General features: G+C 34.6%; 3 protein-coding genes across 6 annotated transcripts in view; 1 reads left to right on the forward strand and 2 right to left on the reverse strand.

Annotated features, from left to right (window-relative positions):
- Positions 1 to 15,878, forward strand: part of LOC135803453 (glucose dehydrogenase [FAD, quinone]-like) — a 37,396-nt gene extending 21,518 nt beyond the window's left edge. Inside the window, exons 1-4 of one of the 3 annotated variants that reach the window (XM_065317070.1) lie at positions 12,785 to 12,888; positions 13,823 to 14,023; positions 14,079 to 14,546; positions 14,600 to 15,878. In XM_065317070.1, coding sequence (XP_065173142.1) covers positions 13,828 to 14,023; positions 14,079 to 14,546; positions 14,600 to 15,792 — 1,857 coding nt within the window. In that variant the 5' untranslated portion in view covers positions 12,785 to 12,888; positions 13,823 to 13,827 and the 3' untranslated portion in view covers positions 15,793 to 15,878. Of the gene's footprint in view, positions 1 to 12,784; positions 13,032 to 13,822; positions 14,024 to 14,078; positions 14,547 to 14,599 lie in introns of those variants that run through there. The other 2 variants (XM_065317069.1, XM_065317071.1) reach the window with 2 other exon arrangements.
- LOC135803474 (gamma-aminobutyric acid receptor-associated protein) lies at positions 22 to 3,243 on the reverse strand. Its single transcript, XM_065317099.1, has 3 exons — positions 2,888 to 3,243; positions 1,893 to 2,090; positions 22 to 934 (listed from the first exon to the last, which is right to left on the reverse strand). The coding sequence occupies exons 1-3, from the start codon at positions 2,975 to 2,977 to the stop codon at positions 863 to 865; spliced, it is 360 nt and encodes a 119-aa protein (XP_065173171.1). The 5' UTR covers positions 2,978 to 3,243; the 3' UTR covers positions 22 to 862.
- Flo2 (flotillin-2) overlaps positions 8,542 to 15,954 on the reverse strand; it is a 107,687-nt gene continuing 100,274 nt past the window's right edge. The window contains exons 3-7 of one of the 2 annotated variants that reach the window (XM_065317074.1): positions 12,162 to 12,458; positions 10,758 to 10,990; positions 10,515 to 10,634; positions 10,051 to 10,449; positions 8,542 to 9,988 (exon numbers count right to left, since the gene is read on the reverse strand). In XM_065317074.1, the coding sequence (XP_065173146.1) occupies positions 9,773 to 9,988; positions 10,051 to 10,449; positions 10,515 to 10,634; positions 10,758 to 10,990; positions 12,162 to 12,458 (1,265 nt within the window). In that variant the 3' untranslated portion in view covers positions 8,542 to 9,772. Of the gene's footprint in view, positions 9,989 to 10,050; positions 10,450 to 10,514; positions 10,635 to 10,757; positions 10,991 to 11,061; positions 11,556 to 12,161; positions 12,459 to 15,954 lie in introns of those variants that run through there. The other variant, XM_065317075.1, reaches the window with a different exon arrangement.

Here is a 15,954-nt window from a genome sequence, read left to right on the forward strand (position 1 = left end):
GGTTAAAGACAACAGCGCATATAAATAATTACACATTATCTTATTCCTGATCACATTTACACATCGTCCAGCATAAACTCTACACTTATGTACGCTTTTTACCCATTTATATATTAGTTTCTATCTTTAATAATCGTATTCCATATGCAATATTAATCCAGCATGTGTGCACTTAAGAATTTATGAGCAAAATTAAACCATTTCCAAAATAGTGTGCCGTCTAACAACTAACTCTTTATAAGGTAGCTAAATTTTTGCTTGAGAAATCCCTGGTAAGTATTATGATTAACATTTACTTACTAAAAGCTATCATCAGTTTTGCTTGAATTATCTAAAGATTAACTTTACAATTACAACTAGTTTTCCATTTGCAAAGCTTCACCTGAAGAAGAAAAGTGTTTGTCTTTAACACTGAAGAAATAAATAATTTTTTCCGTTTTGGTATTGAAAGAAAAAAAGAAATAAAACCTGAATTCACAGTTTCATGATGTGCATAAAACAACAAAGTAATAATTTTCTTCTTCCTCTTCTTAAAAACTTTTTTTTTCTTTAATTATATCAAGTCAATAAATGTTTGAAAGAAACTGTTTCCTTCAAACACGAGAGATTTCCTGTGAATGCCTCGCTTTCATCGAGATTTGACATATTAATTTAATATTTAAGTTCCATACTTGGGTACTTTACGAGTTAAACTAGAATTATTATCAGATATAAGGGGCGCAGTTAAAAGATGTTTCTTTAATAATCGTTACCAAAGTAGAATGGTAAATATACACGCGGGTTGTCGAGGGCGAGATTGGCGGCACGTAAACGGCATTCTTGTCGATTGAGTGCGCGAAGATCTGGGCTTCTCGTGAGGGCTCTAGGCGCTCTGACCATAGACGTTCTCATCGGAGTACGCGATGTAGAGGAAGAAATCTTCTTCGTGATGTTCCTAAACAAAAAATTAAAAAAATTAAAATTTTATAAAAATGTTTATAACTTTTGTTAAAATAGCAACAAAATAATTATTTATGTAAATTTCAGTAGATTATTAGTTGTACTTTGATATGATACCAAAATATTTGTAAAAATATAACTCAAAAGTAAAAAAATCGAAGTCAAAGTTGTAAGATAAAAATTTAAATCATAAAGTTGTACAAAGTTTTGTTTTGTTAATAACATTTGTTTAAACAAAGATAACATCGAAATTTTTATATAAACTAATATCTTTTAGTTTATCTTTCTATTAATACCAAAATCATCAACTGAATCAACCCGGAAATGAACAATAATTGAGCGCAAAGTTGCACAACTTTGCGCGTAAGTTCGTCATGTAAATCATAAACTTGACTCATGATTTCTCGCAGTTTTATGTCAATAATTTCTAATCTATTGATCGTAAACGAAAAATATTTGCGTAGAAATGTAAATAAAGAGTGCCTTTTTAAAATAAAATCAAGATAGTAAACAATTTCCGGCCAGAAAAACATCAAAAACGAAAATACCTAAAAAAAATTAATAATTAAAAAATTAAAAATTTTTTTAAGTACTAAAGCTGATAACTTTTGTTTAAACAATAGTAACTACAATATTCTTGCGGAAGTTTAAAATTGAATAGTTTCTCTTTCAGCTAATACCAAATTATTACATGGCATCAACCTGGAAATTAGGAATAATTAACTTTTAAATTGCGCAACTTTTCGTGACACTGCAAAATCCAAACCGTCAATTTAAATCATGCATATCCTTCATTTTTAGTCCATAACTTTTAAACTATTAACAAAAATTACATCATTTTTGTTTATATAGATAACCAATTAATGCCTCTTTGATATCATATCAAAATATTAACAAATTTTGCCTCGAAAAACATCAAAAATCAATTTTGAATCAAAAAGCACCAATTTTACCTGGTACAGCGTGCCCATGGTCGCCGACGTGGGCGGAATAACATTGTTAACAAAGAAGAACAAAGCGTCCTCAGGCCTCAAATGAATACGCTTCCGGATGAGGAAGTAAAACTGCCCGACGGTCAAATCAGACGGCACCAGGTACTTCTTCTTGTCCAAATCGCCAATCCTCGCCTTCGGGGCCTTCTCAACAATCACCTAAAACAAAAAAACAACACAAAGTTAACAAATTCACTTAGTAACTTAACATATTTCACATTCATAAATAGATAATCATGTTTTCCGTACAAAACCCACAAAAACGCAAATATTCCAACAGATTGCTTATCACCACACGCATTTTTCGCGAATTTTTACATAAATTGCACACGATGACGATATTTCATAACATATAAACGAGCATTGCGCCAAAAAGGATAAAAATAAACCGAAAAAGACATTGACAAAATGAAATACGGTGTTGCTAAGCCTTGGATTGACCTCAAAGCATAAGTTATTAACAATATAATCAGAAAGGAACAGATTTATTGCAACATGGTGCAATATTTATATACTGTAACGTGAGATAAGCGTGGTTAATTGTTTATCCTGTTTATCCCGTTGCCTGAAATCATAGTCAGCTGTTCCTGTTTGTTGTGCAACAAAGAACGCGCGCTGCTTCTACGTGTTTATTGCGTTGGTGTGCTGTAGGTGAACCACCGCGGCCATTTTGTGGTGCAATCCAAAACAAACGACGATCGAACCCGATTATTTACTAGTTCTTAGCACGTTCGCAAATAAACACAATAATATTTGATTATGTTAAACTACTGCTACATCGATAAACCTGCCACCGATGAGGCTGAGACGTGATACTTTTGTTTTGCGTCGCAGTAATGTATTAATTACGCATTGACAAATAAAAAATGAAATACATTTGGTGAATGTTGCACGATTGCGCAATGTTTTATTTGAAATTTTAATGATTTCGCTTCGGTTTTTTTCGTTGTACTTACTGGAACCCTGTCGGGGTACTTCCTTCGGATCTTTTCGCCTTCGGTTTTCCTCTTCTCGAAGGGATGTTCTTCCTTGTATTGGAACTTCATCTTGCTGATTGAATTTGTTTGGGATTTCTCGTTAGCTGCGAATCGCTGTGATTGCAGAATGCAGGTTGTGGGTGGTGAGTGTGGTGGTTACACGGCGAATTTATACACGAGCTGGTCGTGTGAGTGTGTGCGCTCGCTGCGTCGACTCGGGTTCAGGTTTAAAACTGCGCGTGAGACAGCTATCAACCTGACGTTGAAAAATACGAGCGATGTGCTTGTGGTGTGTTCCTTCTGTTGACGTTTTCAACAATGACTCGCTGCGTTTGTTGGCTGGAGAGGGACGAGCGGGTGTTAACAAGTTAGTGTTGTTGGCGGAGATGCACGAGTGCGGTGCCAACATAAGAGCGGAAATCAATAAAAACATGAAAGTCCCTAGATGGTATACTGAGTGATGCAAACTAGAAACATATGTTTAATGCTGAGTATTTAGCGACATCTGTAAATGAAAAATCGGACTAACATGAAAGATGTGCAACAAATAATAAAGAAACAAATAAATGCAACAGAATACTTATATATTTATTAATACATATTGTAGCTAGAAAGGATATTTATAACAATCATTCGAGAACATTAACTCTTCAAAAGTGCCCTGGAACCCATCACAAATCGCTACTTTCCAAACTCTTTGAAAATATGGCGCAAAACATAATGAATTGCATGTATTAATTCAACTATCTTGAATGTTTTGCCGTTATATTACAGCTTAAGAGTTTCTTTTTACTACATATATATTTTTAGCTCTCTGCACCATGGGGCAGTGCCCTATATTGCCCATAAAAAATTGTGTTTGGTGTTTGCTATATTTAAAAACATATTGAGGATAATACCCTGTATCTCGTGAACTATTTAACATAAGTTGAGTTTCTTGCCGTGATATTGTACTTGAAGAGCTCTTCTACATGATGCATACTTTTCTAACCCCCTAAACTATTTGAAAGTGCCCTAAAATGCCCTTTGAAAATTGCAATTTTTCTAAAAAATTAAAAACATGCTGAGGAAAACATCCTGTATCTCGTGAACTAATTAACACCAGTTGAGTTTCTTGCCGTGATATTGTACTTGAAAATTTTTGAAAATTTTTGAAAATTTCTAAAAGGTGCCGTGGAAAACACCCCGTATCTTCTGTAAAAATAATGCAATTTAGGGTTTTCTTGCGTCAGTGTATCGACGAAGAGTGCCTCTACAAAGTGAATATTAAATACACCCTCTAAACCAATGGGAAGTGCCCTAAAAAATCTCTTTAAAAGTTGCTATTTTTTGAAAGTGTCTAAAAGGTGCCGTGGAAAACACCCCGTATCTCCTGTAAAAGTAATGTAATTTGGGGTATTTCTACATCACTTTATAGATGAAAAGTACCTCTACAAAATGAGTACCAAATTCACCCTCTAAACCCATTGGAAGTGCCCTAAAAATCCCTTCAAAAGTTGATATTTTTGGAAATTTTCTAAAAGGTGCTGTGGAAAACACCCCGTATCTCCTGTAAAAATAATGCAATTTGGGGTTTTCCTACATCAGCTTATAGATGAAAAGTACCTCTATAAAATGAGTACCAAATTCATCCTCTAAACCCATGGAAAGTGCCCTAAAAATCCCTTCAAAAGTTGCTATTTTTGGAAAATTTCTAAAAGGTGCCGCGGAAAACACCCCGTATCTCCTGTAAAAATAATGCAATTTGGGGTTTTTCACCGTCCATTTATCGATGAAGAGTGCTTCTACAAATTGAGTAATTAATCCATCCTCTAACTACCTTGGAAGTGCCCTAAAATGCCCACGGAAAATGATAATTTTTTACTATATTTTTCAGATTTTTGTTGAAAGACAGACTCCATTCTGTATTATAATTATTTTTAGTCGAAATACAAAGCAAAATATGTAAATTTTAATTGTTACAATAATAATTTTGTTGAAAATACAATAAAAAAATTCTTGGAAATTATTTTTGTTTGAAATATTTTTCGCTTGAAGAACAGGGTCGAACTTTTGGTGTTAAGATATTTTCGGTCGAAGAACAGGGTCGAACTTTTTGGTTAAAATTTTTTTTGCTTGAAATTAAAATAAATTTTTGAATGCTTATAACTTTTGAACCAAAATGGATAGGAGAAAAAGAACTTCAAATTCTTGATGCTTGGAAAATTCCCTATATTCAAAAAATATTAAAATAATTATTAAAATATTTAAAATAAAATAAAATAAAATAAAATAATTAAAATAAAATATTAAAATAATATATTTTTTGAAACGTGAATAACTCTTTAAAAAATAAAAAAAAAACAGGAAAATGTTATTAGGATAAACGATGCGAAATTTATTTCTCTTTCAGAATCTCAATCAAATTATTAAAAATTAAAATTTTTATTATTTACGTACGTGTGAAGTTGCATGTGTGTGTGTGCACCCAATTTCAGGCCGAAACCAATGGTAAAATTGAGTTGTGTTATCCGGATACCAGAATGTCGAGGAGGTTGAAAACTTTCGCGGGATTTTTGACTGTATCTTTCTCTCTCTGACTGTATATCACTCTCTCGCTCTGTGTGCACGACAATTTCGAGCCGAAAATGAATGGTAAAATTGGTTTGTGTTATTCGGATCCTTGAAAGTTGAGGAGGCTGAAAACTTTCGCGGGATTTTCGACTGAATTTGAAATTTATTTTCTCTCTTTGTTTTCTCTCTCTCTCTCTCTCTCTCTCTCTCTTTCAATTCGTTCGATTTTGCCTCGAAACTAAGGGAAAAATTGATTTTTGGTACCAGGAACCCAGAAGTGCGAGGAGGCTGAAAATTTTTGCGCGATCTTCGCACGAATTCAATAATTTCAAATCAATTTTAAGAATTTCGCCGGAAAATTTCAGATTTCAATGAAAAAATGTGCGAAAAATGCCAACATTTAAGGATGTTTTTAAGGCATTTCTAGGCCCTTTTGGGTACCGAAAATGATATGAGACGATGAATCATCTCTTTCTCTACCAAATAAAATAAAGAACAATCATTTTGGACCAAAAACAGCGGAGATACAGGGTGTTTTCGAGGGCGTGTTTAAAGAAATGCAAAAAAGGTCGACTTTCAAAGAAGATTTTAGGGCATTTTTAGGGCTTTTAGGGGGTCAGAAAGTATGTCAAACGGTGAAACAACTATTCTTCTACCAAATAAAATAAAGAACAATCAAATTGAACCAGAAACAGCCAAGATACAGGGTGTTTTCGAGGACGTGTTTCAAAGAAATGCAAAAAAGGCGACTTTCACAGTAGATTTTAGGGCATTTCTAGGGCTTTTAGGGGGTCACACGATATATCAAACAAAGTAGCAACTCTTTCTCTTTAAAATATCATAAAGAATGGCAAAATTAAACAAGAAACCACCGAGATACAGGGGGTTTTCGAGGGCGTGTTTCAAAGAATTACAAAAAAGGGTGACTTTCAAAGTAGAATTTAGGGCATTTGCAGGGCCTTCAGAAGTTTCAAAGATATATCAAACGATAAAGGAACTATTGCCCTACCAAATAAATAAATAACAATGAAATTCATTCAGAAAGAGCAGAGATACAGGGTGTTTTCGAGAGCGTGTTTTAAAAAATTTCACAAAAGGTGGACCTTCAAAGTAGATTTTAAGACATTTGTGGAGTTGAATTGTTGAAAAAGTTGCTGTGGAAAACACCCCGTATCTCCTGTAAAAATAATGCAATTTGGGGTTTTCCTGCGTCAATTTATCGATGAAGAGTGTTTCTACAAATTGAGTTATTGATCCATCCTCTAATTCTCTTGGAAGTGCTCTAAAATGCCCACGGAAAATGATCAGTTTTTACTATATTTTTCAGATTTCTTTGAAAGACCGTCATTTTGTATTATAATTATTTTTAGTTGAAATACAAAGCCAAATATGTCATTTTTAATTGTTATAATAAAAATTTTATCAGAAAATCAATAAAAAAATGCTTGGAAATTATTTTTGCTCGAAGAACAGGGCCGAACTTTTTTGTAAATTATTTTTGCTCGAATAACAGGGCCGAACTATTTTTCAAAAATAATTTGCACTTGAAACTTATCCAAATCCGTCAAGACGCGTCTCTACCATCGCAAGTTTTAGAACTTAAATTGCGATTGTATCGGAAACTAAAAGGATTACGAAAACTCTGATTTCAGATTCTTGATCCATGCAGGACTCTCTGCAGGATAGGTTATTCTTGAATAATCATTTAATAAAATGGTCCTCTTTAATAATATATAATAAAAAAGTTTTTTTTTTGATTTTTTGAGCAAAATTAGTAATTTTTAAAAATTTGGCGGAGGCGCCGGACATTTTAATTAGTATTTGAAATATTTAGTAAAAATTAATAATACCCTTTTACAGCGAAGCTCCTAATTACATTATTTATACAACTTTTTATTTAATATCACCAAAGGTTTTCCTTGTAGATGTCATTACGAGAAATGTGTACTCACATCAAGATTCAATTATTAATTATCTCAGAAACTAATAGACATATACAAAAACCGAAAACAGTATGACGTTCAGAATCAAATCCTAGATAAGATAGCAGTTAAAAAACTTTAAATATAAGGTGTGTTTTCCGAATTTTCCGACACGATTTTCTCGAAAAGTAATAAAGTTAGAGAAGAATTTTCTTCATTTTGTTCATGTCGTGATAAGAATCTCTAAAATGGCAGATTTAGTTTTTCCATTTTCCGAGGTCGACCAAAAACCACTCAAAAAGATCAAGAGGTTACACTTGACGATTTCTTGGCCCAAAAATTATTTTTTACGCTAGAAGAAAATGGAAAACGCCAATCGTTAGAGTTTTTCAAGGGGATGAATGATATCTAATCAGTTTTCCGATATCATCAAAACTTCGGAAAATGAGCGGTGAAATTAAAATGGACCAATTGGAACCACAACTCAGATTTTCACCAAACTTTCCAAACTGATGTAAAACAATGCCAGGAAATCATTAATCAAGGTTTGGTTGCGATATCTTAATTAGTTTTCAAGTTATTGACCATTTTCATTTATTACGTAAATTTGGCTAATAGAAAAATTTCAGGTGTTAGATAACGTAGAATATTATCCTGTACACGAATCTGAAAAGCATTTTTCTGTAACTTTAATAGTTTACGAGAAAACTGCAAAAAACTGGAGTCTTAGTTTTCTCTATCATTTCTTACGCAAAAAATAAAATCCAAAAACTTTAACATTTTATTACAGATTCTGCAAGGAAACGGGATTCTAAACACTTTATCTTCGTAACATTTTGTTATCAGACTATTTTTTTATACAGTAATCGCACTTTATCTTACGAGTAAATATTCTCCATTTATTAGACAAAAAATGAATATTTCAAATTCGTGCAGCAAAACGTGTTACAATGCAGTTTACGTCATTTAATCAACATTTTACTGTTTTCAGAATAATAATAACCCTTCTCCCATATAAATATAAACTATATTTTAAAATGTTGAACAGTTAAACGGTTGGGTAATTTTATACTCCATGACGCATTTCATTCAATAAAAAATAATGAGAGGATAAGGGTATTAAGAAAATCATAAAATTAAGCAAACAAATAATCTTAATACATTTCATAGCGTTTATTTATAATATTTATGACATTTCTTTGAGTCCATAAGACAAGCAAATAAGAAGTGAACGTACAAAATAATCTCAGCTTAAAACTAACACAAAAATACATAACACATCGAATTTTCTATGCGCAGTGTGATAATAAAAGTTGTTCAGAGTATAGAATACAATAGAAAAACAATATTGTTTAAATAATCATAGTGGCATAAAAATATACATGAATACAAGAATATTTTAATTTTGTTACTAAACTAACGCAATATTTCCTACAAACAAACAAATAAATCAATACGCAAACAAGTACAAGACTATTACAAACGATATTCATGAGAAATCAGATCATTTCTATTAGAATTAAAATCAATTCATTAAAAGTTTAATTACAATTCAAAATTCTGATCCTGTTTAGGTGGAATTCGACAGCATTCCGTTTGAGTAGCATTTTAATTTTCATCAGGTATAAAAATATCATATTCAGCTACAAGTACTAAAATCCATCTGCTAAATGCAAAGATTCGAGAAAACAACAGACACAAAATAAGTGTTCTTGCGTTACGTTTCACATCGAGACAGCTAAAAATCTGCTTACATTATTTACGGCAGCCAACCCAGAGAAAATCATCATCTACTTGGTCGTTAACATAAGAATCGAAATCTGCGCACTAAACACGTCAAAAAACGCTTCAAAAACATCGAAAACTTGAAGATTTATGTAAAAATACACAGTGTACACTTCTATAACTCGAAATAGTTTCTGTTTAAACATTATTTTTTGTTCATTACTCAGCTTTCATCAGCTAGATCTAATATATATTTCATTTATTTTATTTCAGCTACAACACGCATTTGTTTTTTGTTTTTGTTTTGTCCTCATTCATATTAGATTTTCATAGTTAAGATTCTCGATTAAGTTTAGATTGTATGTAGAGTTCTAAAAGTCGAACAGTTGAACACATATTTTGTATTTATTCGCATCGAGTAAGAAAATTCGTGTAAGTGTGTGTCTGTGTGTGCTGGTAACGTAAATTGTTTCAAATATGTCTCAGTGCTACACAAAAATATCCGTGAAAATATTAACTCTTGAATATCATTTTATTTCCGCAAAAAGGCGCTCCTAGATTTTAAGTTTTGTTTAAATTTCGGTTAGTGTGGTTTTGCTTTTATCAATAAGTGGTGTATGTTGTCAAATAACAAAATTACTTATGGCCGCATATGGTACGTTCATTATTTGACGGCAACCTGAGGCGTGGTGATCTGGCCAGTTGTGGTTGCTCCAGGTAATTTACCCAAAACCTTCGACAAGTCCACGCCGGTGAGGGCGTGAATTGCCGGCGGTAATTGGCCGACAAGGCGAGTTACATCTGCGGTGGTATTATCATTTCCACTCAACAACACAATCTCTTCGGTTTTTGCCAGGGGGGCAGCAATTTCAGCAGCAATCTAAAAAAATTTAAAAATTTAATTTTAAGACAAAAATAAAAATAAAAATTTAATTTGTTTACCTTTGGTAATGCTTCCAAAACAATCGCCATCTTGGCAGCTTCGCCATACTGTTGGTAAACAGCGGCTTTCTGCCTCATACGCTCCGCTTCCGCTTTACCCATAATAGCGATGGTTTCCGCCTCGGCTTGTCCAATCAATTTTATCTTCTCCGCCTCCGCCATAGCTGCTTGTACTGTATGTGTACGTTTACCTTCGGCAATCATCTGCACACGGTATGATTCCGCTTCTGCTGGGAGACGTACAGTTGCGTTTAATTCACGCTCCTTTCGCATGACTTCCTGCACTTCCACCTCGATCTGCTTACGTCTTTCGACAACTTCGATTTGGATCTCTTCGTTACGTATCTTCTGACGAATCTTGGCAGCTTGCAATTCATAAGCCAATTGTGCTTCGGCTTTCTATAAATTTAAAATAAATTAAAAATGAGGATTGAATAAAATTAATTTTATTAAAGTAAACTTACAGCAGTATTAATTTCCTGATCAAAATTAGCCTTCTGAAGCTTAAACATCCTTGAATTATCTTCGATCTTTGTATCAGTGGAATATTTAATATCCATGGCGGATTTTTGACACTCAGCTTCCTAAAAATAAAAATAAACAAAAAAATCTTTAAACTTTCATAACTCAAAAACTATTAAAGTTATATTAATAAATAATATGTCATTTTAAAGATATTTAAATGTACTTTTAATTGTTTAACTTACGCGTATGCCAGCATCACGATTGGCTTCAGCGACGCCGGCGTCAGCGTCGCGCTTCACCATCGCCGTCTGCGCTTTGCCGAGCGACGCCAAATATTGCACATCATCATAGACATCCTTGATGGTGAAGCTGAGGATCTCGATGCCCATCCGGCCGACGTCCGGCGCTGCCACCTCGCGTACCAGCGCTGCGAACTGATCTCGATCGCGGTACACTTCTTCGACTGTAAGAGTTCCTAAAAACAAAAACCAAAAAATTACACCAAACAATAAAAATTTAAAAAATTAAAATAAAATATAAACAAACGTTTTGACAACTGCGACTGTTCCAACAATAGTTAATCCCAAACTTAACGCAGGTCCAACAATCGACATTTTAACAAAATAAAACAAAAATACTTATCACACGTTCCAAACAAATCTAAACCGGTAACTAATCATGTAAACTCAATATATATGTAAGAATAATTTCCGAACGTCCTTCAACCACTCAAACAACTTCCAGACTGCCGACTGTCTTCCGTCTTCCGTAATATTTCCCAAAAACAAAACGTTTCGGTTTATTTTCGTCTAGCCACCAGGTGATTCAAACAAAACCCGCACATTTTTGTATTTGTAACAAACGCTTGCTCAGCTTTACGAGTACAATACAACCATCTCACAAAAAGTATAATTTATTTAAAACAAAAATAATGCAAAAACAGCGAAATATAATCCGCGTGCGGATATGATGACTGACAGAGCGAAACAAACACGCGCAGACACTTTAATAACTCAAAAACTCGACTAAACTAGTTGCAAGTGTACAATTGTTCCCGCAAACGTTCGTTACGTATTTATGCGATGTCGTACACGTCATTTGGTTGACTTGAGGAGACGTTGGCAATCATTCGCTAATTGACTTTTAATAAGCCGTGACCAATACGAGAGAAACACGCTGGAAATGGTGTAAAATATTCATCACAATACGCGATATTTATAGTCAGCTAAATATTGATTTAATTTGTGTTAATCATTTAAAATATTCAGAGTAATTATTAATAGTTATGTAAGCGAGTGTATATTTAGTTTTCTCAACATGTGGACCGTTTCCAAGCAGATTATTGACGATTATTAACGGATTTATTGACGTCTAAACTTAGACGCAGTGTTTTCAAGTTTAAATCGTTACAAATTTTACAATAAATGTGTTTAAATTGTTTTGATGGATGAATTACGCATGTTATGTTCATATCTATCAATAAATCGTTTTAAATAATATTATTCATGCATAAACAATTTCATCACAATCAATTTCTAACTGATTGCATATTTTACACGCTTTCGAGTCAAATATTGCACAATAGTCATTAAAAAGCAATAAAAATTCAATTGAAGTTCAAGGTTGTTTCGTTATAAGATATTTACCTAGTATAGCTCTAAGATGACCCTCAAGAGTCTGCAGAATGGTGCTTTTGATCTCCTTGACGCTCTTCCCCAAGAACTGCTCGGAAGCGGTGTGCAAAAGTTCATCCGCCTTCATAATCTTACACTGCGCCACCCCGGTGACAGTCAGAGGTACACCCTGGGCAGTTTCGACACTTTCACACATCGGGTTGAGTGTCATCACCTCCAGTGAAAGCCTTTGTACATCGGTGACCAACCACCATGCCCACGCCCAACCCCCGACGATGGACACGCGTTTGGTTGAACCACAACATCCTCCTGTAAACATAAAACATTTTAAATAAAAATTTTATCTTTTTATTTATTATTAATTTTTTTTATTTAATTGAACGACCTTGACTCCTTACAGTTTCAAAAGACTAAAATGAAGAGAGAACGTGATTGCGGACGTGCGCATCAACACGTTCCGAGTTAACCGCTAACAAGAAAGCGGTTTCTTGTGTCTTTCACGAAGACACAAGAGAAGGAGGCACGCAGACTGTTGGTCATGCTCGTGTTAACAGTAAAAATGTATACGCCGTTAGATCGGACTTGGATATGACGTCGCCGGTCGACCGAAAGAAGACCGAAGAAGAGTTGATGGTGGGACATGCAAGAAATCGACGGTCAGCACACGCAGAGATTCGAATGCTCAATGTCAAAACGCCGGTATTGCTCAACACAGCAGACAAAACACTCTCAAAGTGACGTACGTGACTTTACTTTAATACACTTTCGTTAATAACCGATTTTGGAAAAGTGATTTCATGATATACCATTAAATAAAATAAAATAAAATGTAATAAAAAGTTAATAAAATAAATTAAAAGGATTGAATAGAAGCCAAAACTTGTAAGTAATTATTACTTTTAAATATTTAAGTTTTCCCTGAAGGAAAAGTTATTGTCACTGTTGAAATTGTTAATGTTTTAAACTAAGAGCGCAAATCGTAGGCGAGTGGAAGTAACAGTGACCTATTATTCCATTTACGCGTGTTTGTTGACCAGATGCAATGCAGTTTCACCGTTCAACACACAATTATATATATTTTTCATTTCATTTTGTTTTATTTCATTTTACACAAACAAATGAATTTTTAAAACAAAAAGTAATAGTAAATATATTGTCAATAAAATTCTAATGTCTCACCATCAAATTAAACCATTTCTAGGCATAGGAAGTAGTTTTGAATGAATATGAAATGAATACAAATCTATTTAGAAAACTTAAAAGTGACTTAAGTTGGATACAAAATCACGTTGACCATTAAGTAAAGCATGGTACCTTTGATTATCATGACTACGAGTTGATAGTCACACAGTCACTTCACTTAGCAAAGATGTCTGTGACTGACGATGACGAATTTCCAGCGATTTGTTACTTAACAAAAAGAAAGTGAACTTTTTATCGGCTACGTGCCGGGTGTTTTGATTAATTTTCCCTTTTGTACTGGCACTTACTCCCCATACTAGTCTTATGTCAAGCTATTTTGTATTATTTAAATCTAAAGACAGTCGAGGTATACCTGTTGTTTAGGAAGGAATACCTTCAAAAATTTCTTAGTTTTTATTGAATAAAATGGTGTTTGGTAATTATTTAGAAGTAAAATAAAAAAAAAGTAATTTTGTGTTTTTTAAATTAAGGTGCAATGAGTGCAATACTCGGACCCCTAACTGGGTTAGGGTCTGTCACAGCCAACCTGGGATATATCCTACCCACGCTTATCGCAGCCATAGCTTACTTTCAGCTTGATATGATGGATCCGGAATCGAGACCCATCGATATGGAAACAGAGCTTTTAAACGAAGCGTATGATTTTATTATAATAGGTGCTGGATCAGCTGGTAGGTCTTCAGTTTTACCCAAGGTTACCCAATAATTAAAATTTCAATTTTATAGGAAATGTGGTAGCAAATAGATTATCAGAAATAAACAAATTCAGTGTTCTCTTACTGGAAGCAGGCGGTGATGAAACAGAAATCTCAGACGTGCCTTTAATGGCGGCATACCTTCAACTCTCAGGCCTAGACTGGAAATACAAATCTGAACCAGATGGTAAATCATGTCTGGGCATGAAAAATGGCAGGTGTAATTGGCCCAGAGGTAAAGTAATCGGTGGATCATCAGTACTAAACTATATGTTATACGTGAGAGGTAATCGACGGGATTACGACACCTGGGAAAGTCTTGGTAACCCCGGTTGGGGATATAAAGACGCTCTGCATTACTTTAAAAAGTCCGAGGATAATAAAAACCCATACTTGGCACAAACTGGTTATCATGGGACAGGTGGTTACTTAACAGTGTCGGAAGCACCTTATCACACACCACTTGTAGCTGCTTTCGTTGAAGGTGGTCGACAATTAGGTAGGGTACCATTAATTCACATTTTCTCTTAAAATTTTATTAACTTTTTGAAGGTTATCAAAATCGTGATATAAACGGTGAACACCAAAGTGGTTTCATGATTGCGCAGGGTACCATCAGACGTGGTACCCGATGTTCAACAGGCAAAGCATTCCTAAGACCTGTACGCCTGCGCAGTAACCTCCACGTTGCAATGCACTCCCAAGTAACACGCGTCCTTATCGATCCAGCAACAAAAGTAACCTACGGTGTGGAATTTGTAAGAGATGGTAAACTCCACAGGATACGCGCCCAGAAAGAAGTAATCCTCTCAGCTGGATCAATAAACACCCCACAAATACTAATGTTGAGTGGTGTGGGACCCCGAGCTGATTTAGAACAACATAAAATCCCTCTCATACAAGATTTGAAGGTAGGACACAATTTGCAGGACCACATAGGTCTGGGAGGTTTAACATTCCTCATCAACAAAGAAGTCTCCATCACATTAGAAAGAGTCTATGCAGTGACACCTGTAATGCAATATGCACTCTTCAGTGATGGTCCATTGACCATCATGGGAGGTGTGGAGGGTCTTGCATTCGTCAATACAAAATACGCAAATGGTACAGAATTCCCCGATATAGAATTCCACTTTGTTTCCGGATCAACAAACTCCGACGCTGGTGCACAAGTGAAAAAAGCCCATGGGTTATCAGATGAATTCTACGATAAGGTATTCGCACCCATAAACAACAAAGATGTCTGGAGTGTGATCCCCATGTTACTCAGACCAAAAAGTAGAGGGTTCATCAAGTTACGCAGTCGAAACCCTTTTGATTACCCTCTAATCATCCCAAATTACTTCAAAGAAGATTTTGACATGAAGACATTGATCGAAGGTGTCAAAATTGGTGTGGCCCTGAGTAATACCCCAGCTTTCAAGTACTACGGGTCCAAAATGTTGAAATTCCCACAGTGTGCTCATTATCCCGAACATTCAGACCAATACTACGAATGTATGATCCGTTTGTATTCGGTGACCATATACCATCCAGTTGGGACATGTAAAATGGGTCCTTACTGGGATCCAGATGCAGTTGTGGATCCACAACTTCGGGTCTACGGTATTAAAAACCTTCGGGTCATAGACGGGTCTATAATGCCTAATTTGGTCAGTGCGAACACCAATGCACCTATAATAATGATAGGAGAAAAAGGGGCTGACATGATCAAAGAGTTCTGGATGAAACATTCAAGAATGTGAAGGATACAAAGGGATACAAATTATAGCCATAAGTATTGTAATATATTCTGTAATTTAAACGCAATAAATCTATTTAATTTTTTAAACACTTGGTTTTTAAATTCTGCAAATCAGCAAAAGTTGGTGTCAAATGACATCCAGTACACATGTTGAGTCAGTCTA

The sequence above is a fragment of the Atheta coriaria genome, unplaced genomic scaffold (assembly GCF_025399875.1).
Source record: "Atheta coriaria isolate IRGN ID8LTWV9N9 unplaced genomic scaffold, Caltech_Dcor_3.1 hic_scaffold_2_pilon, whole genome shotgun sequence".
Taxonomy (NCBI): Eukaryota; Metazoa; Arthropoda; class Insecta; order Coleoptera; family Staphylinidae; genus Dalotia; species Dalotia coriaria.